At 35.6% G+C, this 26596-nt stretch overlaps 4 protein-coding genes across 4 annotated transcripts; 1 reads left to right on the top strand and 3 right to left on the bottom strand.

Annotated features, from left to right (window-relative positions):
- Positions 1 to 834: 834 nt before the first annotated feature.
- LOC120200170 (crooked neck-like protein 1) lies at positions 835 to 5108 on the top strand. The gene is made up of 8 exons (XM_039201072.1): positions 835 to 919; positions 1449 to 2692; positions 2779 to 2844; positions 3586 to 3730; positions 3817 to 4035; positions 4351 to 4564; positions 4665 to 4863; positions 4954 to 5108. The coding sequence occupies exons 2-8, from the start codon at positions 1539 to 1541 to the stop codon at positions 5066 to 5068; spliced, it is 2112 nt and encodes a 703-aa protein (XP_039057003.1). The 5' UTR covers positions 835 to 919; positions 1449 to 1538; the 3' UTR covers positions 5069 to 5108.
- Positions 5109 to 11624: 6516 nt separating this feature from the next.
- Positions 11625 to 12321, bottom strand: LOC120200172 (subtilisin-like protease SBT2.5). The gene is made up of 3 exons (XM_039201075.1): positions 12195 to 12321; positions 11954 to 12101; positions 11625 to 11810 (listed from the first exon to the last, which is right to left on the bottom strand). Exons 1-3 carry the CDS (start codon positions 12269 to 12271, stop codon positions 11748 to 11750), a joined length of 288 nt encoding a protein of 95 aa, XP_039057006.1. The 5' UTR covers positions 12272 to 12321; the 3' UTR covers positions 11625 to 11747.
- Positions 12322 to 16435: 4114 nt separating this feature from the next.
- LOC120200173 (probable polygalacturonase) lies at positions 16436 to 19622 on the bottom strand. The gene is made up of 5 exons (XM_039201076.1): positions 19067 to 19622; positions 17796 to 17916; positions 17539 to 17713; positions 17384 to 17458; positions 16436 to 17130 (listed from the first exon to the last, which is right to left on the bottom strand). Exons 1-5 carry the CDS (start codon positions 19406 to 19408, stop codon positions 16494 to 16496), a joined length of 1350 nt encoding a protein of 449 aa, XP_039057007.1. The 5' UTR covers positions 19409 to 19622; the 3' UTR covers positions 16436 to 16493.
- A 3137-nt stretch (positions 19623 to 22759) lies between these two features.
- Positions 22760 to 24926, bottom strand: LOC120200171 (abscisic acid receptor PYL8-like). Its single transcript, XM_039201073.1, has 3 exons — positions 24747 to 24926; positions 23967 to 24182; positions 22760 to 23243 (listed from the first exon to the last, which is right to left on the bottom strand). Exons 1-3 carry the CDS (start codon positions 24891 to 24893, stop codon positions 23025 to 23027), a joined length of 582 nt encoding a protein of 193 aa, XP_039057004.1. The 5' UTR covers positions 24894 to 24926; the 3' UTR covers positions 22760 to 23024.
- Between the last annotated feature and the right edge of the window lie 1670 nt (positions 24927 to 26596).

Below are 26596 nucleotides of genomic sequence, written 5' to 3'. Positions count from 1 at the left end.
AATTCAATGTGCAAAGTTTTACGCATAAATTTTTTGATTTTATTGCAATCGTATATACATTAGATTTTAAATTTTATTTCAACTGTGCATGTTTATAAAATGGTAAACATATAGAGGACGGTGTCATGCAAATAAAGATTAGTGGTCGTGAACACTGAACTAAAATTTAAAATTTTGCTTCTTACCTAGAATTAGGGTCCATGTATATTACATAACGCAATAAACCAAAGTTCATGAAGTGGATTCTGGTTAGCGTAGTCTTTTAAGTAGGCATTTAGTTAGTTGATAAGAATTTTGATATGAAACAATGATGATAGACATACGATTCAAGATGATCATTGAATTTAGTAACATATCTTTTGAATTTTGTCTTAATTCAAGATAAAAGAGAATTTATCAAGTATCAAAGAGAGTGTTTGTATCTATAGAAGTCACGAGTTTGTACAATTACGTACGTAACATATAATGAATGATTAAGAAAGATTATGATCATATATATTACCTTTTTGTTAAGACAATTATGAAGGTGTTCATTATGCTCAATCATATAATGCAGTCGTTGGTGCTCGAACCAGAACCTCTAAAAGTAATAATCATTCCTTTAACCAATGATATAATTTAGTTCATGCTATTGGTTCACAATTAAATATATTTAATTTATCACTTTAAAAATGGAGAGGACTAAAATATTCCGTTTCTTAAAAGAAACTAATTTACTTGATATCGAATTAGATTTACTTTTAATCTAGGCCGGTTTGAATTACAAGGCCCAATCTTGATAGGGCCGGTTACTTGGAGAGGTAAGGTGCAGGCTGTTTTTGGAGTACAGCAGAAATATAAAACAGGAGAGAAAAAGAAAAGAAGAGGGAAAAGATCCTGCACAGAGAGGAAAACAGCCCTGCTTCGACATTACCTCCAGGTAAGCAGCCTTTTATTTTCCTTCTTTCTCAAGCTTTTTAGATGTTTAGTATTTGCTTCTTCTTCGCAATCATCCAATTTGCATCTCCTTCGTGGATTCGTCGTGACCTAGGTTTTGAGATCACGGCTTTTTTCCTTTCCTCTTTCGTTCTCTTCCCCCGGAAGCTTTTCTGAACGAGAGATGACATGTTCTAAGTGCTGAATTTATAAAAATTATATATCGGTTACAAAATTCCTCTTTGTTTCGCGATTAAAATATCTTCTTTTTTAATTTGCGTAGTTTCTCTGTTATATATATATATATATATATGCTTTGCTCAAGTTCTAGATTGAGTTGAAATTTGTGGTTCGAAGCTTGAGTTGAGTTTGATAGGATTTTGCTTCCGGAGATTGAGCTCGACTTGAGGTTGAAACATGATTCAAGTTCAATTGAGATCGAATTTTCGAAAAAGAAAAGAAAAGAAAATAGTTTTGAGATGCCCACGCTAGTGTACAATACAGTTACTAAGTTATATATATATGTTATGCAGGTATCTCATTGCATATTCGACTAAAGTTCGTGGACCGAACTTGACATTAGTAATACACATTCACTCAGATTCAGTAATCAGCAGTTAGTCATGGCATCCAAAGATGCAGATCCGTCACTCGGGTACTTGACTCGTAAAGACACAGAGGTCAAACTTCCTCGACCTACTCGTGTCAAAAACAAAACTCCGGCTCCCATTCAGATTACCGCTGAACAAATTCTCCGAGAAGCTCGGGAACGGCAGGAGGCAGAAATCCGGCCGCCTAAACAAAAGATTACTGACCCAACTGAACTAGGTGACTATCGCCTCCGCAAACGCAAGGAATTTGAAGACCTAATCCGTCGTGTTCGGTGGAATACCAGCGTTTGGATCAAATACGCCCAATGGGAAGAGTCCCAAAAGGACTTCAATCGAGCACGGAGCGTTTGGGAGCGTGCTCTGGAAGTCGATTACCGAAACCACACTTTATGGCTGAAATACGCAGAAGTGGAAATGAAGAACAAGTTCATCAACCACGCAAGGAATGTTTGGGACCGTGCGGTCACGCTCCTCCCACGTGTGGATCAGCTCTGGTACAAGTACATCCACATGGAAGAGATGTTAGGGAATGTTGCTGGAGCTCGCCAGATTTTCGAACGCTGGATGTCGTGGATGCCAGACCAGCAAGGTTGGCTTTCCTACATTAAGTTCGAGCTTCGTTACAATGAAGTCGAGCGCGCTTGTGCAATTTATGAACGGTTTGTTCAGTGCCACCCCAAAGTTGGAGCCTGGATTAGATATGCCAAATTCGAGATGAAGAATGGGGAGATTGTACGGGCAAGGAACGTGTACGAACGTGCGGTGGAGAAGCTGGCAGATGAAGAAGATGCAGAACAGTTATTTGTAGCTTTTGCTGAGTTTGAGGAACGATGTAAGGAAACAGAACGTGCTCGCTGTATTTACAAGTTCGCTCTTGATCATATACCCAAAGGGAGGGCAGAGGATTTGTATAGGAAGTTTGTGGCTTTTGAGAAACAATATGGAGATAAGGAAGGCATTGAGGATGCAATTGTAGGGAAGCGGAGATTCCAATATGAAGAAGAAGTGAGAAAGAATCCATTAAATTATGATACGTGGATCGACTATATAAGATTAGAAGAGAGCGTAGGGAATAAAGGGAGGATTAGAGAGGTTTATGAGAGGGCTATTGCTAATGTTCCACCAGCTGAGGAGAAGCGATACTGGCAAAGATATATTTACTTGTGGTGAGTTTTTGTTTGCCTAATGGTGGTATGCTTAATTTAATATTATTGTTCTGAACTAACTGACTTATGGCTCATTTGTAATTTAGGATTAATTATGCTTTATATGAGGAGCTTGATGCTGGGGATATGGAGCGGACACGAGATGTGTACAGGTATATGGCATTTCCTTCAATGGATTTATTGTTCCGTTGGTTGTTACTGTTGCTAAATTGTAGTGAAATCAATGCTTCACCAATAAATCTTGCTAACTAATCACTGCAAGAAATTTGCCAATTTCTGACTATTTGAATGTTTGATTGTCTGTTTCATTAAGCTTCTGGTGAAGTTTTACCTTCTCTCAGGACTTATGCTGATGAAAAGGGAAAAAGATGAGGAAAATCTCAAATTTAATGTGATACCATTTGCAAAGGAACTAACTTGTTGATTACAACTATCTTTATTGCATCTTTTTTCTCTCTCATTGAATGTTGTATTTCTTTGTTCTACCAGCATCTTCATTAGTTCCATGGTTGTCTTTCTATGTTTGAATATGTCTGTTCCTCTCTTCAGGTTTGTATGTGGACAGCTCTTTATATCTGGCGCTATAAGAAATGGCCTTGTTTTGGAAGGAAAGAGGACATTTCAGAATACTCATTGTTTATCTTTGACATAAGCTATTCTATATTTTCTTATGATTTGATGAATTAGCTGGTTTTGGAATAGGTGGTAGGTAGTGGCTTGTTGTTACAAATTTATAGCATACATCAAATTTCATTTTGATTGTTGTCTCGACTCCCTCATCCTCATGCATATACAAAAGATGCACTTTAAAGAATGACTAATGTTTTGGGTATTTTTAGCCTTTAGTTTTGTGTTTGCAATAACGATTGCTCACTACTTTAAATTTTTTGCAGGGAGTGCCTTAAGCTTATTCCCCACGAGAAGTTTTCTTTTGCAAAGATCTGGCTTCTTGCTGCACAATTTGAAATAAGACAACTCAATCTCAAGGGTGCACGACAAATTTTGGGAAATGCCATTGGAAAAGCTCCTAAAGATAAGGTAGGCATCTAACTGTTGCTGGAAGCCTTTAAATTTGATTACTTTAACCTGAAATTTTCTCACTATGTTCTTTTGTTAACATTCAGATCTTTAAGAAGTATATTGAAATTGAGCTGCAACTTGGTAATATTGATCGTTGCCGAAAATTGTATGAGAAGTATCTAGATTGGGCACCTGAGAATTGCTATGCATGGAGCAAATATGCCGAGTTAGAAAGATCATTATCTGAAACAGAGCGGGCAAGAGCTATTTTTGAGCTTGCCATCACACAACCGGCTTTGGACATGCCGGAGTTATTGTGGAAGGTATTTGCGCTATTAACAACTGTTATATATTGTTTATCTGTGTGATTATAGTTACACCAATTTATTGTCGTTTGTACGTTCACGCTGGATAATTTTGTCTTATTACTTCATAGTTGATCCAATAAGTAATTTCATCTCATGAAGGTTCCTGTAGTGAAATGACTCATTATTATTTTTATAATAGTTTCATGTTTGCTAGGATATGGTCTTAATGAGTCATTTCTCCATTTTCCCTCATATTTTCTTTCTTGACTGTTAGATTCCGCTTTTTTAGGAATATCATTTCTGATGATGCTTCTTATTCTTTGATGATAGGCATACATAGATTTTGAGATTTCTGAAGGTGAATATGAACGAACCAGGGGATTGTACGAGAGACTTTTGGATCGTACAAAGCACTTGAAGGTGTGGATTAGTTATGCCAAGTTTGAAGCCTCTGCAATTGAGGAGACTGTTGCGGATTCGGACGTGCCGGAAGATGGGGTTTGGGAACATGAATCAAAGAAGGGATGCGTTCAGCGTGCAAGAAGTGAGTTCAGACCAATCCAATTGCTGCCTGCTATACATCTTTGATTATTTATTAGTAAAATAAATTCTTACCTTCTAATTCTCTTTATTTTTTACGCCAGGAGTCTTTGAAAGAGCAATCAACTACTATAGAACATCGGCACCAGAATTGAAAGAAGAGCGTGCTATGCTCCTGGAAGAGTGGCTTAACATGGAAAGCAGTTTTGGCGAGCTTGGCGACGTTAGTGTTGTCCAGTCCAAGTTACCCAAGAAACTCAAAAAGAGGAAGCAAATTACAAGTGAAGATGGCAGTGTTTCCGGGTACGTAACTAGTATAATTTTACTCTGCTTCTACTGGTATCGGCATATCTGTATTCTGCTGGAGCAATCTTGAATCATTTGGCTTGGCAGGTATGAAGAATATATCGATTATGTATTCCCTGAAGAAAACCAGGCGACGAACCTCAAGATTTTAGAAGCCGCTTATAAATGGAAGAAACAAAAGCATTCTACCGACGATGAGTAGGATAATATCTGTGTTGTAACTACAAATGTAAATTGCAAAGCACATGCCACAGCTTAGTTGCATGATTTTTTAATGCCTGGATTTGGTCTGCTGTATTTGTGTTTTGGAAAACAAGCTTTTTGAGGAAAGTTGACATTGGAGAAACTTTCATCATGTGGAACCAGTTATCGGTTCTTTAAGGAATCTCATGTTACACGAATTAAGAGATTTTGTTATATTTTCATGGGTAATGATCTTTTAAATAGTTACAAAATATTGCGTAATTTAGCAACATCGCCGTGGGGGTCTTGCCCCCCACCACTGCCCGTGGTCGTATAGCCCCAATGTATTGGCCTGCCACATGCCTGCGTCTAGCTTCAGGGATGATATCTCCGATGACCACCTGATGCAACAATTCTTTCCTCAACCTCAACTCGAACTTCATCAGTCACTGGTCCACTTGCTGCTTCCAAGTAGGAATGAAGTCTATTGCACTGGCGACGATCACCACGCTACTCTAACTCGAGAAACTTCTCACCCCAGACCTCATCTCATTGCGCCTCCTCTCATCACGGAGAAACTCCGCCTTGTGGAGAGCAATAGCATGCGCACTGTAAGTAGCTTTAACATATTTGAGCAGGTCATCGGAGAATTCTTCCTGCTTGCCGTTTTTTGCACGAACGTCTGCTTCATACAACTCCATACACTTCTCCCCAAGCTCAAGCTTATTCATGGGGACATACCGAGTTACGGGAGCTTACTCAGCATCAAGGGCTCGAATTTCCGCCTGACAGCCTCAACTGCCGCTTCAACTCCGTTCGAGCATCCTGCGAAGAAACCCGAGCCTGCTTGATCTTCACTGCCATTTGATTCAACTGGGCCTCGAAAGTACTCATCATATCGACCTCAGGGACAGTCTCTGTCGGCATGGTACGCTTCTCGTCGTTCTAGATCCCTCCCATGCGCTTTTCTTCATTCAGGGTAAGTTCAATTAAAATAAATAAAATTTGAAACAGACTCAATTTATGTTTGTTTAGGGATAAATTATATCATTTCTCACTGAACTATACTCTCCTATTTTACTCACCGTACTTTCAATTTTTCTATTTTGGTCACTGAACATTGACCTTGCTCATGTTTTGATCACTATGTATTTTTTATTATTATTCTAGTATGATGTGGTATTTTTTATTATTATTTAATATAAAATAAAAATAGAACGTGGTCGGATGCTACCTCTGCCACTGTGGACCATCGTAAAGGGTGATCGTTCTGTCCAAATTTCATGGATAGGTTTGTCTCGAACCATTGAGTCTGAATATGGTGGTTGCTTCATCGAAAATATCCCAAACCCAGTGAATCTCGACTGAAACTTTTTGACTTTTTCACTTTCAATCTCTAATTTGTAGAATTCGGAGTAAGTTCCGACAAAATCGAGGTCGGATTCAGACTCATGGTGTTAATGCAAATCGACCTATGAAATTTGGGACCAAACGACCACCGTCTACGGTGATCGACGGTGGCCGGAGGTGGTGTCCGATCACCTTTTATTTTTATTTTATAATTTTAATTATTTTATATTAAATAATAATAAAAAATACAACATCATATGAAAATAATAATAAAATAATTTATAGTGATCAAAACAGGAGCAATTCAAAATTCAGTGAGCAAAATAGAAAAATTGAAAGTACGGTGAGTAAAATAGGAGAGATAATAGTTAAGTGAGAACTAGTGTAATTTACTCTTTGTGTTTAGTTAAAACATGATTCAATTTACCCTTTATATATAGTGTTGTGTTTCCTTGTATGGCCATTCAACGGTGATCTTAATTTTAAATTTGAAATACCAGACCGTTGCTCTGTGTTATTTTTGAATTTGAAAAATCAGACCGTTGTTCTCCCGCTCTGCCCCTCTTTAAAAACCCACTAATCGCTGCTTGATCCTCACGGTAAATCCCATCCTTTCCTATCAATCGCTATGGCTATGGAACAGTGCGTGTGTCCTGTTGATACAACGTTGCACGAAACAAGCCATGAACATCATCTGATCGGCAGCCACACTCAAGTTCATAAGGAGAGTAAGAGTGTGAGTGAACATCATGTGCACAACCAACAGAGTCACGGCATCCATGCTGCTCATCATGCTGAGTCCAAAGCCCCGAGCCACAAATAAAATTGCTGTACCTGGCACAAGAAGCACAATATATGCAACTGGTTTTGTAAAATAAAATTGACCACATAGAGTTGCTGTACCTGGCACAAGAACCACCAGAGATGCTGTACCTGGCACATAGAGTTGCTATACTACACACTAAATAAAATTGACCTGCAGTCTCTACAACAGTCAAATATGGCATGTAATTCAATGTAATACTACAAATATCATATCTCCTATCAAATGAAAAGGCAAAACAGATATAGTTTTATGAATATGTCATGGCTTTGTTGATAATGGACGCCCGCAATCTTTCACTCTGATAAAACATTCAACCCTGCAGACACAAGTATATAGTACTACATATTTAAGCAAAGCTAATTCGAACTAAGGAATTCTATATTTTCTACTGGCAGATTGATGTTTCGGGTCGATCCGAAACGAATGCTATAACTTGAGTTAGAAAATCTCATGTTACACGAAATTAACAAAGATAACATCATGCTAAAAGAAATTAACATCAAATTTGCGGTTTTCGCACAACCAAAAGACGAAAATACGAAGACAAAAACATCCATTCATGTAAAGAACTATGCATTAAGGTGAGAAGAGTACCTGCACAAACATCAGAGGAACTTGGAGTAAAGTTTCATCTCTTAAACTTGGTAATATTGAAATTGAGCTGCAACTTGTTAATATTGATCGTTGCCGAAAATTGTATGAGAAGTATCTAGAGTGGGCACCTGAGAATTGCTATGCATGGAGCAAATATCGAGTTAGAAAGATCATTATCTGAAACAGAGCGGGCAAGAGCTATTTTTGAGCTTGCCATCACACAACCGGCTTTGTACATGCCAGAGTTATTGTGGATGGTATTTTTCCCTATTAACAACTGTTGTATATTGCTCATCTTTGTGATTATAGTTACACCAATAAGTACTTTCATTTCATGATGAAGATTCGTGCAGTGAAATGACTGGTTATTTTCTCGATAATAGCTTTGCATATTTGCTAGGATATGGTCTTAATGAGTCATTTCTCCATTTTCCCTCGTATTTGTTTTGTTGAGTGATACCTTTGGGCTTTTTTAGGAATATCATTTCTGATGATGTTATATTGAAGGGTGTTAATGCTTCTTATTCTTTGATCGTCACAGTGTTGATATAAATAATTACATTTAAATTTGAGTAAAAACTCGAACAATATATTCAGTCCTCGAAAAATTTTAAACAAAATTTGAATAATAATACAATACTCGTAAACTTGACGAACTTAGATTTTTTTTATTTAACTCGATCGAATATTCACTCCTACTTCATATTATACAATGTGTATATATCCTCTGCATTATGGAATGCAAACTGTGAAAGTATCTGGAAATAGACTAGAAGCAATACAGCACTTTGATTCCCATGTCAATTTTCAGAACAAAAATCAACGAACCAAAATCGTATGTATAAAATGGACATCGCCATCAAGGAACTTATTCTTTAGATGACTCGAATTATATTATTCCACACTTCATTCTTAATATGATTTTTCGAATCCGAATCCGAATACATAGTTGTTCTCAACAGTCACATCCGAATCAGGACCCGAACCCGAGTACAACACAAGTTGATAGAATTTCTTACAGAGGGATCACTTGGCCTAACCTCACTTTCCCTATTCCTATATATACACTACTGCATTTACATTGCCATATTCAGAAGGCAACCTAGAGGGGGAAAAGAAAGCTTGAGCCTCACGGTAAATCCTATCCTTTCCTAGCTATCGCTATGGCTACGGAACAGTGCATCCGTCCTGTCGAGAAAACGCCACACGAAACGAGCCATGAACATCATCTGAGCGGTGGCCATGAACAGCATGTGCACAGCCAGCAGAGCCACGGCATACATGCTCCGCATCATGTGGCTCATGGCATGGACCACGGAAAGAAGGAAAAGAAGATGAAAGAGAAGGAAAAGAAGAAAGACAAGAAAGAGAAGGAAAATAAGAAAGACAAGAAGGAAAAGGAAAAGAAGCCCGAGAAGAAGAAGAAAGAGAAGAAGGAGAAGCACAAGAAGTGCAAAGACGACAGCGGCGATAGCGACTAAAGGTAAAGACCCTTCCGTACAAGAAGCACAGGAGATGCTGTACCTGGCACATAGATTTGCCTTACTATACACTAAATAAAATTGACCTGCAGTCTCTACAGCAGTCAAATATGGCATGTAATCTTATGTAATACTGCAAATTATCATACCTCCTATTAAATAAAAAGGAAAAGCTGATAAAATATTATGAATATGTCTTGGTTTTGTTTGTTCATAATGGATGGTGAAATCTTTCACTCGAAAAAACATCCAACCCTGCAGAAACATGTGTATAGTACTATATATTCAACCATAGCTAATTCTAACCCTGCAGAAACATGCATATAGTACTGTATATTGAGTCACTTCAGTGGTAAAGGGAAATATCCTTCTTCCTAAATGACTAGGGTTTCAACAACTGGGTCTGTACAGTGTGTATGCAACCCACTCATTGCCTTCATTTTCTTCTGAACAGCTTCTAGTTTTTCCAAGGGACAAAGACTAGACTCAAGTTTAAGTAAAAATAACTTGTAGCGTTATAACATAAAACTTCAAAGTATTTCTACATAAACTTGGGTAAAAAATCCCATGTTACACACAACTAACAGAGATAATATCATGATAAAAGAAATTAACATCAATTCGCCATTTTTGCTTAACGAAAAGAAGATAAATATAAAGACAACAACATCCGTTCATATAAAGAACTATGAAATATGCATTAAGATGAGAAGAGTACCTGAAAAAACATCACAGGAACTTTAAGTTGAAGTAAAGTTTCATCTCTTACTGCTCCATTCATCCGTATATTAAAGAAAACATGAGCCATAACATTGATCATGGGACATCAACACCAGGATTAGTCATTAGTGTCCCTTAAAAACTTATGCCAGAATGCACTGGCAACCTTAAAGAGATCCCTAAGCACGGACATTTCTTTTCACCTGCACAAAAGTTCACTTAACCATTAAAAAGAGCCCCATTTAATCTTATAAAGGAAGAAAGTGAGAAAAGAGCTCCATTTCTTCCTATGCGTTCATTTTACAGTTCATGTTTGAGGTTAAAAGGCATTTTCAAACTATGCAACTGGCTAAGCAACTGGATATTAAAGATAGGCAATTGCAAGATATGCAACTGGTTTTAGAGATTAAAAGGAAAGGGAATGTCAATGGAGAATTTAATCTTAGCGTTGACAATATTAAAGATAAACAATCACATTCATGCATGGATAGTTGTGAATAGATGCCTAAGCAACTAAAATTTATTCTTTTTTTATCTTAATTCCTTGCCATGGTTCTTAAGGGCCAAATTCCCCATGTGTTTCTTTCAAATTTTGAATGATTTCAAGCTAAGATAAGCTCCAAAAGCACTCAAATTTTGATTGGTTTATTACCATCCACTTACACACCATTATTGTAGAGAACATCAAATCCTGTGGTCCACATGAGCTTTATCATAAAGAAAAGATAACCTTTTCAAGTCCTATAAAATGGTGTCTTATAGCCCTTTCTCTTCAAGATGAATAAGCCAGATCGATCAGCAGATTGGGATTGAATCTTACAAGGCACTGGTTCCTCACTCTCCCTCAAAGACTTCCAGTAATGCTGGAGGACACTGCCCCAACAATGCTGGAAGTCTTTGGAGAGAGTGAAAAAAAAACGTGCCTTGATAGCTAGTAGTGCATTTCCAATTGGAATTCATTTCTCACTCTCCCTCAATGGCTACTGAATTCGCCTCGTTTTCTTCCGGGCGTAAACCGAAGCCATGGGGCGAGAGTGAATAACATTCACCATTCTTCGTATTCGTTCGTTTTACTGTTCATATTCGAGGTTTTAACAATACCTAACTCATAAATGCTTTTAGTAATCTCAAAACATGTTTTTTTTACAGGTTCCATATAATGAAAATCATGCAATGATATCAGAGAAAGGACAAATGAGGATTGATGTTCCAAAACATGGTGTTGCATGTGAACGAATGACCCACAAATTCAGACACTGCATCGACAAAGCTAGAGCCGTTTCAAGTATGGTCTTTTGTCGTGCTGCTGCACTTCATAACCTTAACTGGATAAAGTGGTGTGTAGTGGGAGAGACATTAACATATTTGTGAATTGTTTCAAATCAGGTGTCCCATCTTCACCAGCCAAATTAGCCCAACACAGATCAAAAAAGGATAGAAAGGAATCTAGCCATCTTTCATTTGTGTCCCATTTTATTACCTTTGGCTGGTGATTATTTTATTACCTCAAGTCATTTTGTTGCAGATGAGGTTACATATGTATAATTTTTACAGTTTATCTCTTCTGATTAGAACATCTAATCGTTAATCATACTTAAATCTCCATTGAAATGATCAGAGCCTTAGAACGCTTAGACCCTTTCTTTATTGAACAAAGAAAGCTTAATTAAACCTACATGTACAAATGTTGAACAATCTTGTGCTAACTTCAAGCTTTGTGCATTGCACTAAGCAAGCTCTTGATTCTTCTCTACAACTCTCACCCCATTTGCAGATCTAAGCACATTGGCCTGCTTCCATTGAACAAAAATATCCATAAATCAAAACCATCCAAAGGGTAAAAAACACAAGCACATACTCGCACGTGAATATGATCTTCGTACTGTCTGTGCGTATTCTGCATAAATGTCAAAGATTATAGAGATGTGATCACCTGAGTTTCGGTGATTTCGACAGCAAAGCCGTCAACAATGACCAAAGACAAGGTCCTCCTGTAGGTGCCAGCTTGAAGAGTGCTTTCCAGAAGCTCGTCGTGCTTCTTACTCAGATACAGATCAAGCTCGTACGCTCCTTTCTTAGTTCTACGAACAACAACAAAGAAAATAAACATGGAGATCAAGAAAGTTGCAGAGAGATTAAGATGAACAAGTGATGATATATTAATGAAAACTCACCGATCAGCTCGTAGTCGCTGGTACTCCGGATCATAGTTCATGAAAACAAAGTACAACTCAGTCCCTGTGCTTCCCATTGCCACTCCTTAATTTTAACCCGTTATTTTGTTTTCTACAAGTTTGGGTTGGTCAGTCTCCGCATTCTCATCTGTATACGTTAACGTATTTATATATGAACAGTTATAATTAATATTATATGGAAATATATCAATATAATATTTGTAATATTTTTTAAATAAATATATGAATTTAATAATACTTCAAAAAATTAAGCAGAGGAGTGTGAGAAGAAAGTCAAAAGGAACCCTAATTCTGAAATCTGAGCTCTATAAGTATAGCTATAGTGGGACTTAAATATTTTTTTATTAATATAGAGTAAGTAGTATATGTTCAAAATAACTCTCAACCATTTGATATTAAATGTTCACCCTTAACATTTCTGATGCTCAAACTCGAAATCTCAAAGAATACAACAATTTCTCTATCACCGAGATCATTTGATTCGTGCTGAGATTTAAATGAATAGATTAATTAATGGGCATGGTGCGAACATATTGTTCATTGACCTTCAACATTTCCGATGTATAATGTTATCCTATTCCCTAATGTTATGCCGACAAACAGGAACATTAAACCTACCCGATTTTAACGTTTGCTTAGATTCTAATCATTCTTGTAAGCTCGATTAACAATCAGCTTTAAAGTCAATGATGCATTTCACACCTTATATGTTATTCGAATTATAAGTTTTGGTCTAATTTTGATCTTATAAGATTAAGTTTTTGTTTTAAAAAAGATGAGTTAGATGAGAATTTTTAAAGTTTAATATCAGATGAGATCAGATTCGATTTAAGTGAAAAATATTTGACCAAACATAATAGAAATTTATAGTATAATTTTCTTTTATAATATATCTAAAAATAATTATATGCAGTCTGAACCATGTCGTCTCAGTAGTTAAATGGATGATTATTAATTCTAAATGTCACATGTTTGAACATTAAAAACTGCAATTTGTAAGGCGTCTGATTGTTCATTTTTAAATGACTTAGAGTCTCTAAAACAGAGACTACCACTTGTAATCATCTTATAGATTATTCAAATAATAATAATAATTATTCTATGCACGGTGATAAATGAGTTTGAGCAACCTGAATACAAGAGGCATGGACATATATACTACATTGTACTTACGACCCTCCAAATTTTATAATTTCAAGTCATCTTGTAACATAAAATCTTGGATCCATCGTTCGTTATAAACATATTAATATTAATAAGTAAAATAAATAAACAAGGGGCAGCAAAAATATCTTGTCTGCCGGTAAATAGTGGAAGGTACGTACCTCCAAGTGGGCAAGAAGGCAGTGCTCGTGGGAACATTACGTGCGTGGTAGGAAAGAAGTGTCAGTGTAAATGGGGGCCCACTCATTTTATCCACGTGTCAGCTCATCAGATGGAAAGGAGGGGACCGATTCGTTTTGAGGCTCCTTATGATGCAGCATGAAGACACGTAGACGTGTTAGGATTTGATTGGCTGACACAGGAAGCCCGTAAGTCACGTGGATGGGGGGTTTAATTAACTTTGTTTGACCGTACAGATTCCAATTCTTCCATTACAGAGATCCATTCATACATTCTTCCATTTAATCCATCCATCATCCAAACACTATCATCATCGTCCCCATGCAGATGACAATTTCATTTTTTATTTTTTGCAATTGATGTATACTGGGTAAAATATACCATTAGGCCACGCAACTATTGTTTCCCTTATAAACTAATCACTTTCTTTTACTAAAACTTACAATTGAATCATTCAATTAAAATATCATTATAAATAGATTGTTTGTCGCTAAATAATAGACGAATAGCATGAATCAAGAGATTCCATTGGTTCCAAAAAGAAAAAAAATCAATCGGGTAAAATTAGAAAGACTTAATTTTCAACTTGGTTCATGGCCGGTCTCCTTTGGTTTCCACAATTGTTCGGTTTGCATCCTGGTTTGAAAGCTGGTACCAGTGTGTCTTGCTAAGTCTTTAGCATGATGGATAGTGGCCGTGGGGTCTGCCACTTCTCTGCTCAAGCATACCTCGATCCTTTGCCGCCATATGCACCATAATATGCTCGCGATGTTGCATGGCAGGTCGCGTTCTTCTTTGGCGGTCCAAGTGTTTCGAACGATAACCGAATGTATCAGGATTCGAACAGTCTCGAGGGGGAGATTGGAGCCTCTCGAGCTGATGTTTGACCTGAACCACACTGTTCTTGCAAAGTTGAGTGACATGAAGAGGTGATCCAGAGTACCACCGTCGTGCTCCCAATCACACAGGGAGCACGACGAGTTTTCTTGTTGTATACTCTTCCTCGTCTCGAGGTCGCAGGATAGGTTGTTCGACACAATATTCCAAAGAAAGAGGATGATCTTAGAGGGGAGTCTTAGTCCACACAGGTTTCTCCGGACTTTCCTTTTCCAGTTGGATCTCATGATATCGTCTAGGCTAATCGATGCATCGATTACCAATTTTGCGGCATGGTATCTGTTCTGGCTGTGTTACTACGGTCTGTGTTCATAGTGGTTTCATTCGACTCTTTAGAGATCAAGTTGCCCCAGCTTTAGTAGTTGACTTCTCTTAGTCTTTGGCATAGGTCTCTCCTCTTAGTTTTTTACCCGTATACTAGAAAAAGGAAAAGTACTACATTTAAATGCCCGAGTAATTTGTGCTTAAATTATCCATCTTGTATATCACGTTCAGAGACGGACGCATCATTTATTGGCTTTAACGCTTACTTAGAAAACAAGTTTTTATACCAGTGTTTTGATCTTCATCCTTTGGTTTCCACAACTGTTATGGTTGCATCTGAAACGCTGATACCAGTGTTTTGCTAACTCTTTAGCATGTTGGATAGTTGCCTTGGGGTCTGCCACTTTTCTGCTCAAGCATACCTCAATCCTTTGCCGCCATATGCACCATAATATGCTCGCGATGTTGCACGGCAACTCGTGTTCTTCTTCAGCGTTCCAAGCATTTCGAACGATGACAGAATGTATCAGGATCCGAACATTCTTGAGGGGGAGATTGGAGACTCTCAAGTTGATGTCTGACCCGAACCACACTGTTCTTGCAAAGTCGCATGAAATGAAGAGGTGATCCACGGTACAATCGTCATGCTCCCGATCACACAGGGAGCACAGCGAGTTTTCTTGTCGTATACACTTCCTCGTCTCGAGGTCACAAGATAGGTTGTTCGACACGATATTCCAAAGAAAGAGGATGATATTAGAGGGGAGTCTTAGTCTACACAGGTTTCTCCGGACTTCCCTTTTCCAGTCGGATTCCATGATATCGTCTAGGCTAATCGATCCTTTGATCACCTCTTTTGCGGCATGATATTCTGTTCTTCCTGTGTTACTACGGTCTTGGTTAATAGTGGCTTCACTCGACTCTTTAGAGATCAACTTGCCCCAACTTTGGTAGCTGACTCCTCTTATTCTTTGGCACAGGTGTCTCCACATGCACGGTTCATCTGGTTTGTGCTTGGTCTCAAGGAAATCGTATCGATAGACGATCCTGGACCTCTTTTTTCTAACATAGCGTCTACACCTTTTCGTGTGGATTCTTTCTGCGGTGCAAGATGAACAATATACGACTCCAACGAGGCTGAGTTGACAGCAGTCATACATGGCTTTCTAATATTTTCTCTGATCTGCTCAGTTGGCTTTGGATTGGATCTTGGACGTTCGTTTTATCCCAGGAATGGCTCATGGATATTCTCGTCCATTCTGGTTTATTGGCTTTAACGCTTACTTAGAAAACAAGTTTTTATATTTTTGTATTCAAATGGCATTTCCCTTCATTTTCAGGAAAAGACAGTTCCTGTGAGAATTTCATTGTCACCGGATTTGGCGTATATTTTTGGATTTTCACCCACGGTTCCACCAGAGAACTCTTTTTGACCCGGAGTTACACGCTACGTGGATCGCCTGCTCTGGATGAGGCGGTCGAAGTTCCCCCGTCACCACCACCACAGAGAGAAAGGTGAAAGTATAAAGAGGAGCACGACGGTGGTTGGTGGGCTTACGAAGAGGACCATGACAATATGTTTTTGAGGATTTCATGACCATTAGGCGACATGAATAATAAGTAATTTCCTTGTATAATAATAACAATACTACACAGAACTCTCTTTAAGAGTATTGGTTTTCTTCTGGTTTTCATCTATTACAGAGATCCGGAGATCAATTTAAAGGACAGGAACTATTTTATATGAAAATTAAAGAATAATATGAATGAACCCTAGATATGACTGGCGCATGAATCACTCTGTTGTGGGCTAGTGAGTTGGGCGCATGGCCATGGACTTACCTCGATTGCAGCTCCAGTTACATCGGAGCACTTCCATGGAGGGGATCTTGGTCCAGTCATGCCATGGAGGTTAATCTTCGAAAGACAGATGCCGGTGAAAGGGGCGTTCTTCAGGCCTTGTATCGAACCAGCTTGCTGTACTCTCACACCCCAAAAGTTCTTCAACGTGATGCCCTTGACGTAAGGGAGAGCGTTCGGATTGAACCGGTTATCGGGGTGGTCCCCTGTGTCGCCTGCGATTTTGATACCGGTTCTTACGTTCTCCATGAACACTTGAGTTACTGTGATGTTCCTGATAAACCCTCCCCGGCCAATGTTTGTTTTGATGTTAACACCGATTCCGCTGTTGTAAAGAACTATGTTCTCAGCCAAGACGTTCTCCACTCCACCGGAGGCTTCACTTCCCACCGCGATTCCAGCAAACGGGGATGACCCTGTTACTCGCCGGATGGTAATGTGTGAGCTGGGGCGTCCGTAAGCGATCCCGTATTCGTCCCATCCACTCTTCACAGCAACAAGATCATCTCCAGTGGAGATGAATGAGTCTTCTATGCAGACATTGGAGCTGAATCTGTTCCGATGAATGAAAGCAAACAAACTTAATCATTCAGAAATTGAAAGTTGTTCTATTCAATAAAGTTCTTCATGTATGCTGGACATGAACCTATATTCCAACCCAGATGAAAACCTGAACCTTAAACCGAACCGAGGAAGAACAATTCCTTTTGTTTCAGTTTGTTCTCTAACAGTAGCATGAACTTGAACATAATCAAGCCTACATTAAACAAGATGAATTCAATGAGTAAAATAGATTTTGTATTTTACCAGGATCGATCCCATCGGTGTTCGGGGAATCAAATGGAGCCATGATGGTAACATATCGAACGACAACATTGCTGTAAAGAAGAAAAACACAAAGGTAATGATTAAATAACACATTCTTTCTCAATAAGTGCATGCTTGGAAAAGAAGTTACCTGCAATAAACGGGGTGAATGTTCCAGAAAGGTGAATCTCTGAGAATCACATTGGAAATGATAATGCCTCTGGAATTCATGAACTCAACAAGATTTGGTCTTGTAAATTGGAGGTTTCCCTGTCTCCACATGTTCCACCAGACACCTCCTTGGCCATCAATTGTGCCATTCTCACCTGACATGGTTGAAAAAAGAAAGAGATCAAACATGGAGATTTATGTGAACTTTGCATAAACCGTATTATCACCGAGACCTACCAGTGATCACGACATCTCGTAGTCCATCTCCATGAATGAAGCTCATGTATCTTCCTCCAGGTCGCTCTCTTCCCCTTCCATAAGATGGCAGAGGAGCAACCAAAGGCCAATTCCAGGTGTCCTGATGTATTAACACAGGAAAAAAACTGTCAGAACATCCAATAAATCATGTTGCTATTTTATTTCATCATGATATAGCTCAAGTTCCATGATGATCACAATTCAACATCATCCACTCATTGGTCTACAATTACTTGTAATCAATAATTAATTAAAATCTTAAACACTGTAACATGATACTGACAGATTATATCAATCTAGATAGAGCACCTAGTTGGACAACAATGGTTGCCAGCTATCTCTGTCTGGTCTCAGTGGCATGCACATGCCACCGTACTACGGAGACCCACACTTTTTTCAATATAAATTTCTTTTTATCTTTGCTTTATAATGCCTGGACCCAGAGATGGATAAGGGGTAAAATTATTTTATATTTTAGAATTTTTTATATATTTTTATTAAAAATCTGTTTTATTTTAAAATTTTATAAATTTAAATTCGTCTCTTAAATTTAAAAAATTTAAATTTCATCACTTAACCTAAAATTCTACCTCCGTCCTTGCCTGACCTACTAGATGAATTGAAGGGGCTGATCATCGATGGTTATTTTATGAAAATTTAAAACTTTTATATATTTAAATTTTTATTTAAAATTTTATATTTTGACTCAGTTTAAATTATTTTCTAATGTAAAATTTTATCCCTACTTGGACCCCATGATTCAAAGAGACGCCTTTACCCCAAACTTTCAAGACCACCACGGCCACCCTGGCTGAGCCAAAAAGTGTCCCACTAAAAGTGACATCTCAACTTACCAGACTATATGCAAAACCAAAATCCAAATCTTCCCACAGTTATATCATACATCATAAATAATTGAAACCCAGAATTCATTACCATTCTATAAGATAAAAGGATTAGTCCTTATTCTATAAGATAAAAGGATTAGTGTAAGTATCATATACGAGTATGTTTGTCTATATTTATCCCACGTAGATGCGAAGATATGCACGATTCAATCAAAAATGAGCGCACAAATGCAAGATAATAGTAAACAAAAATTCACATTAACGTGAAAAATTCTAAACGAAAAACCGAACAGAGGAAAAAAATCACTATAATCACAGTAAATTTAGTCGCAAACTCTTAACAATTTTCAGCAAAAATTAGCGAAGTACTAATACGAAATGGAAAACTGTTTGCTGAGTTACCTGAGTGGCTCTGATAACGGCGCCTCTAGCCAAATAAAGAGTCATATGGCTAGTAAGATTAAAGCTTTCCGTTAAGTACACCCCAGGAGGCACATAAAGCAGGGTGCCACCTCTCCTTCTCAGATGCTGAATCCGAAATATAGCTGCCCGGAACGCCTTCGTATTGAGCGTCTTTCCGTCGCCAACGGCACCGAAATCCGCTATCGACACCTTATCGCTCCGGTACCTCATTGGAACTATACCTGAGCAGGTTATCAAGTGCCCAGAAGAAATGCGTAACCAAAAGAAGCAGCAACAAAGGAAAATCGAAACAAATGGTCGAAACCGAAACATTCTGTTCATAAAAAAGGGAGTTTTAGTGATTTTGAAGAATGACAAAAGAGAAGGAACAAAATGAGCTTTTGGTTGGGGAGAAGATCTGGAGAGTGGTACAAGAAGAAAACTACAATGGGTAATGATTATTTTAGTGAGCGAAGAAGAAGAAAGAAGAGTAATTAAAGATTGGAAAAGGGTTTAGAGTAAGGAATCCAAAGAACGTGAAGAATGGAGAATGAGAATCTAGAGAAATAGCAGTTGAGAGAGAGACTGAAAGTGAGTAAAGAAGCGAAAGATTTGCTTTTTTTTTTTGAGATTTTATATTAGAATATTAAAAATATAAAAAATATAATATTTAATTTTGAATAATTGAAATATATTTTTAAACATCAATATATATATATATTAAATTGGGTAATTGAGATGATAAAATATCATGTAAAGCATCGAAGATATTTTTTGCGCATGAACGAAAATTAAAAAATATATCTTTATCAAATGAAAGTATATTTCATTACTTTGTCCAATTAATTTTATATAACATACATAAATCATAAAAAAATGATTAAATTTTGTGAAAATATATTATTTGTATTGTTTTATTAAAAAAACACATTAAATACAAATAAAAGAAAATAAATATAAAAAAATTGAAAACGTGTATGACGCATAGCTTGAGTTTGAATAATACATAAATAAATAATAATTATATATTATTTTATTGTTAGATTAAGAATGAAGAATACTAAAAAATAAATAATATTTGGTAAATTGAAGAATAAGATTTAAAAACGAGAAAAATATGATTAAATTTAATTAAAAATTGAATGAATAAATAAGAGAAATGAAAAAAGAGAATACGAAACTAATAATTTTATGAATAAAAAAGTAGGAGCATAATTATAAATATAAAAAATTGGTTAAATTTAATTCAAAATTCGATAAATTAATAAGATAAATGAAAAAAAGAGGGTCAAAAAATAAAATTTTATGAAATTATAAAATATTAGAGGCCCTAATTATAAATATAAAAATTGAGAGCCCTAATTATAAATACAGAAAAATTAGATGACCTAAACGGTTGCTCAGGATGCTTCCCTTATAGTCGATCCTGATATCAAGTACCAGTTAATTTAATTAAATTACATGTTGAATTTTTTAAATATGAGGAATGAGTAGTCATTTTATGATAAATCTTTTATAATGTTTAAATTTAGATTAATTAAATAATTGGGTATCATACTGTTATAAAAAATAAAAAGAATATATTCAAGATCCAATAAAGATAAGGATAAGCTTGATTTATATGCCATATACACTTGTATGGAAAAATAAATCATTAAATAATCATTGCATATTATAAGATATTGATAAATTTTAGTATTAAATTATTTTATAAATTTAACAACTATTTTATTTTGTAAAGTAAAATATAATTAAAATATTTAATTGTTAATCGTTACAAAATTTATGAGAATTTGTGGGTGACAATATAATTGTTATGGTAAATAAAATACCTTATTGAATTTGTAATCTTTATATGAAGATAATTATAAGTTCTCTTCACATCAATATGTAATTTTTATATCGGTAAATTATAATTCGAATTTACTAACATTTCTTACATTAAATTAATTTAATTAATAAAATTACATTAATATCTCAAATTATAAATTATATAGTATCTAAGGCTATTTGCCAATAAAATTTTATAATAAAAAGGCATGTGATGGGCAGCACAAACTTCCACAAAGCCATCAAGGTTTGGGCTGTATGTTTTTGTTGTTACCTACCTTTTATTTCGATGAATCATAACATTTTTATTTACTAATATTTTAGGGTAAACTACTTAAATAGTCATTAAATTATAAGACTGATTTTATTTTGACCATCAAATTAAAATATTTTCAATTAGGCACTCAACTATTAAAACACTATTAATCAAGGTACTAAATTGTTGACGTGAGAATTAAGCTTTTGTAGAACTACACATTTAATTTTCGTTACTTACATATGTAGTCTTAATCGTTAAAATCAATGATTCCCTTACCTATTAACGGTTGATGAGTTGATTGATAACATTTTAATAGTTGAATATCATAACCGAAACAAAATTTAGTTGGACAGTCAAAATAAAATAAACCTTACAGTTTAGTGACCGCTTAATAGTTTATCCAATATTTTGGGTGTGGCCTCTACAGCTTTAACGATATATAACAAAGGCCAATAGGTAAGGGAGTGGAGACCCAAATAATAAAGGATTTTGATCGGAACGTCACCTTACTTTTGGAGATCCTCAGTTTTTAGCTTTAATTATTTGCCTAGTGATTAGAGATGCACATAGTCGGATTTAAATCCGATTCGGATCGATAAAAATCGATCTAATTTTTTCATTAAGCCAAAAAACGATTCAGATCATAACGGTTTAGAGGGCCGGATGATGTAACCAGTGTAACCGGTTTCGATTTGAAAAAAACCGATTTTTTAAAAATCCGATTTTTAATCCGGTAAAAAATCCGATCATCCAATTTTTTAAACCTCAGACCGGATTTTTAAACCCCAAACTAAATTTTTTTCAGATAAAAAACCAATTTTTTATCCGTTTTTTTTCAAACCGATTTTTAATCCGATAAAAAATCCGGTCGTCCAATTTTTTCCCAAACCTATTATACTATCCGGTTTTAAAATATCCGATCCGGTTTAAAAAAACCGATTTTTCCCAAATCCGATTTCGGATATTTTTTTTGCATAAAATCAGATATTCAGATTTTTTATGCACCTGTTCTCCACTGCCTCAAAATCTCTATAAAATCAAATCAGAACTGATAAATTCAATATTTTAGTAAAAATACTCTAAAGATCATTGAATTATATCCAAATGATCATTTTAATCACATAACTTTTAAAAGTAATAAAATATTATTAAATTTATCAAACTGTTATAAAATGATTATTGTAATATTATAATAAATATAAAAGTTCGATAAATATAATGGTCATTTTATAACCGTTTCAACTCCCATCATCTAATAGTATCTTTTATATCCATAAAAGAATCAGAAATTTAAGAAACATTGAAACTCCTAACCATTGGATAACGGTCCCTTCAATTGGAGGCTGCCCAGCATTCAATGGCCTAACCTAAGATTTCTCGGGGTGCCCACACCTTAATTACAACACACCTACATCAAGCATTATCTCTCTACCGTTATAGACATTCATGCATACAACTACCAAATTACCAACATACATACCATTATACATACAATTATTACCAACATACATACATGCAAAACTAATGAACATAAAGTGTGACAATCCTGCCTAGACATTTAGAAACAGATACCAATTCACCACCCCCATTATTCAACATAGAGGAACACCACAGAAATTTTTGATTCATTTCTTCATTTAGTAATTCCGTAGGCTGCAGATGAGTTCTAATTGTCAGCTACTATCAACACAAGACACCTAAAGATCATTGTTCTAATAAAAAGAAGCAGCAGCATAAAAATATAAGGAAATAGAAGTGCACTATGCTAGCAGGAAATCCCAAACTGTCTGCCCAGCTTCTAATAACACGAGTGTCTCACTTATCACTCACAACAATTACCTTGATGATGCTAACAGGGACCCGGATTTTTCACATTCTTTCGATTGGCTCGGTCCGATCCTGAATGGCCAAGCGCTCTGAAACATCAGCCAATGACTTGAGGTTGCACTTGATCAGTGCCTCGACAAAGTAGCATGTTTCATCCTTGGTGTTCCCTTCTGGTACATCCACTACAAATGACTCGATCACCAATGTTCCTGGTCTGCCATCAATGACCTCGGGATGAGCTGTAACAATGGATGAGTAGTTCTGCCAATTCACAAATGAGGAGAAATTTGCAGTTTCAGCAAGTTAGACCGTGACAAAAGTTTAGGACATATTATGAAGTTCAAAATTTTGACCCCAAAGAGAGTTCAATGCAGAATTGGTACAATAGCATTCACGGAAATTCAAATATTAGAAATAAAAGGATTAAGGACAATATGTCGGTACTAAAAACTAATACATCTTCAACAACATGATAACCAACATTGCTTTCCCACCATGTGCATAAACTAAAAAAGAAATTTTTTTTAATACCAAATCCATTGGACCATTACATGAAAAAATGCCAATAAACCATTGGCTGTTGCAACACGAATGGAGCTCCAGATCAAACGCACCAGTAGCACAAGAAACAACAGTAATTGGATGGAGGATAAGGCCACATAAGGCATACAAATTACCCCAGAAACAATGCAGGGAAGAAGCTCATTTATGCCACTAGCCAAATTCACCAGACAGATTTCACAAATCAATATGTATGATATATATCCTTCTAGTTTCAGAACTCCAATTTCGAGTTCCATAAACATAAAAAAAGGATCCTATGTTAGCTCAATGACTGGCAACAGAAGTTAGCATATTCAGACATCCATCTTACAGGATACAAATTACGATATCCAAAACCTTGTTACATTTTCAGGTAATTTATGTATCACGGAAGTTACGTCTGTGGTGTTTAACTAATTCAAACAATTGAAGAACTCATACCTTCAACCTGTGGTCTCCTCCAACAATCTTCATTCTCAAAATATGCTCATCATCATCTAGATACTCTAACCTTTCCTTGCTAGTCGTGGCAGGCAAACCTGACTTAACATTGACTTCTCTAACACTTCCAATCTGAAGATCACCCTGTAGAACACACTTACTAACAAATGGCTTATACTTCTGCGGTTGATCAAATCTCCTCACCAAAGACCATACCTGATTGATCGAAAACCAAAAATAATTCATTAACGAAGAAAACACACCGAATTTGCCCTCAAACAAAGCAAACTAAAACCTGAAACTAACCTCAAAGCAATTTTATTTGTAACTGCACAACATTTAGATTGGGTAAGTTATCGTTTCCATACTTAGTGAAATGAAAAATCAACGCAAATCTTCTGATCCATTTCCATTCAAACAAAGCAAAAACTTAGCAATTCATTGTACAAGAAAACAATAATTTTAAAGAGTAAATTCTACTAATAAATCCCCAATCAAAGTTCATGTTTAAATGCGTAAATGCAAATTGTCCAGAACTTCAATTGATTCACAAAACAATTTCAGTGATAACTTCACAATTCTAATCAACCCACTTAATTTCAATCTCCTGTATGTCCACTCAACATGCAATGAAAAATAAAGGAAAATCAACCGACCATGCAAAAAAAAAATCCTACCTACTAGATCTATGTACGGATCTAACGCCAAACAAGAAATCAATCGATTCTATCAAAAGAAACAAATATTACCGAAATGATATAAAAGAAAAACAAAACATACGAGATGAACCGGAGCTTTGATGTGTTTAACGAGCGAAGAGCTGCACTGATTTTCTTTAACGTCGTGTTTATGGTGCTTCTTGATGAACTCTTCTTCTGTCTTAACGAACTTGTTCCCGTTCATGGCGATACAATCATTGGTCACCATGCATAACCCTAGACCGGGGGAAAATTAACGGCGGAGGAAACAAAAGCTGACGGCGGGAAAGCGGGGGGAGGATTTAGCGGGTTCGGGTACCGTTAAAGGGGAGTCCGGGGAAAGTTCCGAAACAAAACGACGTCGGCCAGGCTGAGTTTTAGATCAGCGCGACTGGAGATTTTGGATTTTGGCATTTTGCCGCAGGCTGAGTTTTGATAAGGTCAAAAGGATTTTGGACGGACGTGGTTAAAGTCAAAACGGCATCGTTCTTTGAGGCTTTTTGCTTTTGCGTTGGATCTTCGAATTATTGGGCCGATTCTTTAGCCCAAAATTTGAGATACGAGGATTGAAATTCGATTCAAGTTTAATTAAGTTTTAATTTGAAGTTTAAGTTTAAATTGTTTGAAATTATTTAATTTAAACTTTTATTTATCTATAGTGTTTATAAGTGTTAATATTTTTTTAAAGACAGACCCATTTGACGATAAACGTTCAAATACCCAGCAGTTGTTGGTACCCAAACTTGAGACTCTTAAAAATAACAATCATTCCTCTAACCATTGAGGTCACTTGATACGTGCTATTTAATTTGGTTAAATTAGGTTTGTGTTAGAAATGGTGTATAATTTTATACTTAAATTTGAATTTTATGATTTATTCAAGTATAATTGTTCACTAAAATAAGAAAAGAAAATGACTGAATTTGTGTTTTATTCGATTTTGTTGTCCTATACAGAGATTTCGAGTTTAATCAATGGTGTCTGCATAGCGTGCAACACATAATTAATTGATTGAGAGAATTATGAACAAATATTATCTTACCCCAGACTAATAAAAAATAATAAATAACTTGAGAGTCATGTCTTATGGACAGCGAATGACTTTACAACGCACGCCACACATCGATATGTACTTGTATAAATTTATAAATAGTTATTAAACTATGATAAAATGATCTTTTTGGCCATTCAACTTTAAAAAAAATATAAAATGAATATTAAATTTTAGATTTTGTTAAAGAGAAGTATTGACACATGACTATTGTTAAGGGTTAATGTGCCATATTAAACTAATAAAAAAATCTCATTTGCTCCATCGATTGTGACTAAAATTTTGTTTTTTTTATATTTTTCAATAATTTTAAAACATAATTCTAAAAAATTAGAAAAATATTTTTTTAAATGTATGAATTTTCAAAATTTATTTTTGAAATTATAAATATATTTTTAAACTTATATTTAAAAATATTAAAAAAGTTAAAAGAATTGAATCACATTATTTAATAAAAAAATGATTTCATTTTTATAACTGAAATTATTGGATTTCAAAAGTAATAAATTTTCAAATATAATCACAATTCAATAAAAAAATTGTGAATTAATAAATTCATATTTTTTAAAAAATAATTATAATTTTATGAAATAAAAGATTAATTATAAAGTTATAATTTTAAAAAATACTTTATAATTTTAAAAATGAATTGTGAATATATATATATAATTTATTTTTTAGAATTATTATTTCAATATATTAAAAAATATCAAAATGAAATTTAGTTTATAATTGAAGGTTGAATGAGATTTTTTTTATTAATTTAACATATTATTATTAATTTAACACAGCAGGCATTCGTCGAAACTTCCCATGACTTAGAACAAAGTCAACCACTTAAATGTGAACTCTCTCTTACACTTTTTTTTCCCGATATTTGT

Source organism: Hibiscus syriacus, unplaced genomic scaffold (genome assembly GCF_006381635.1).
Source record: "Hibiscus syriacus cultivar Baekdansim isolate YM2019G1 unplaced genomic scaffold, ASM638163v2 tig00005929_pilon, whole genome shotgun sequence".
Classification (NCBI taxonomy): Eukaryota; Viridiplantae; Streptophyta; class Magnoliopsida; order Malvales; family Malvaceae; genus Hibiscus; species Hibiscus syriacus.
Note: the sequence above shows the minus strand (reverse complement) of the source record. Positions and strands in the feature narration are given on the sequence as shown.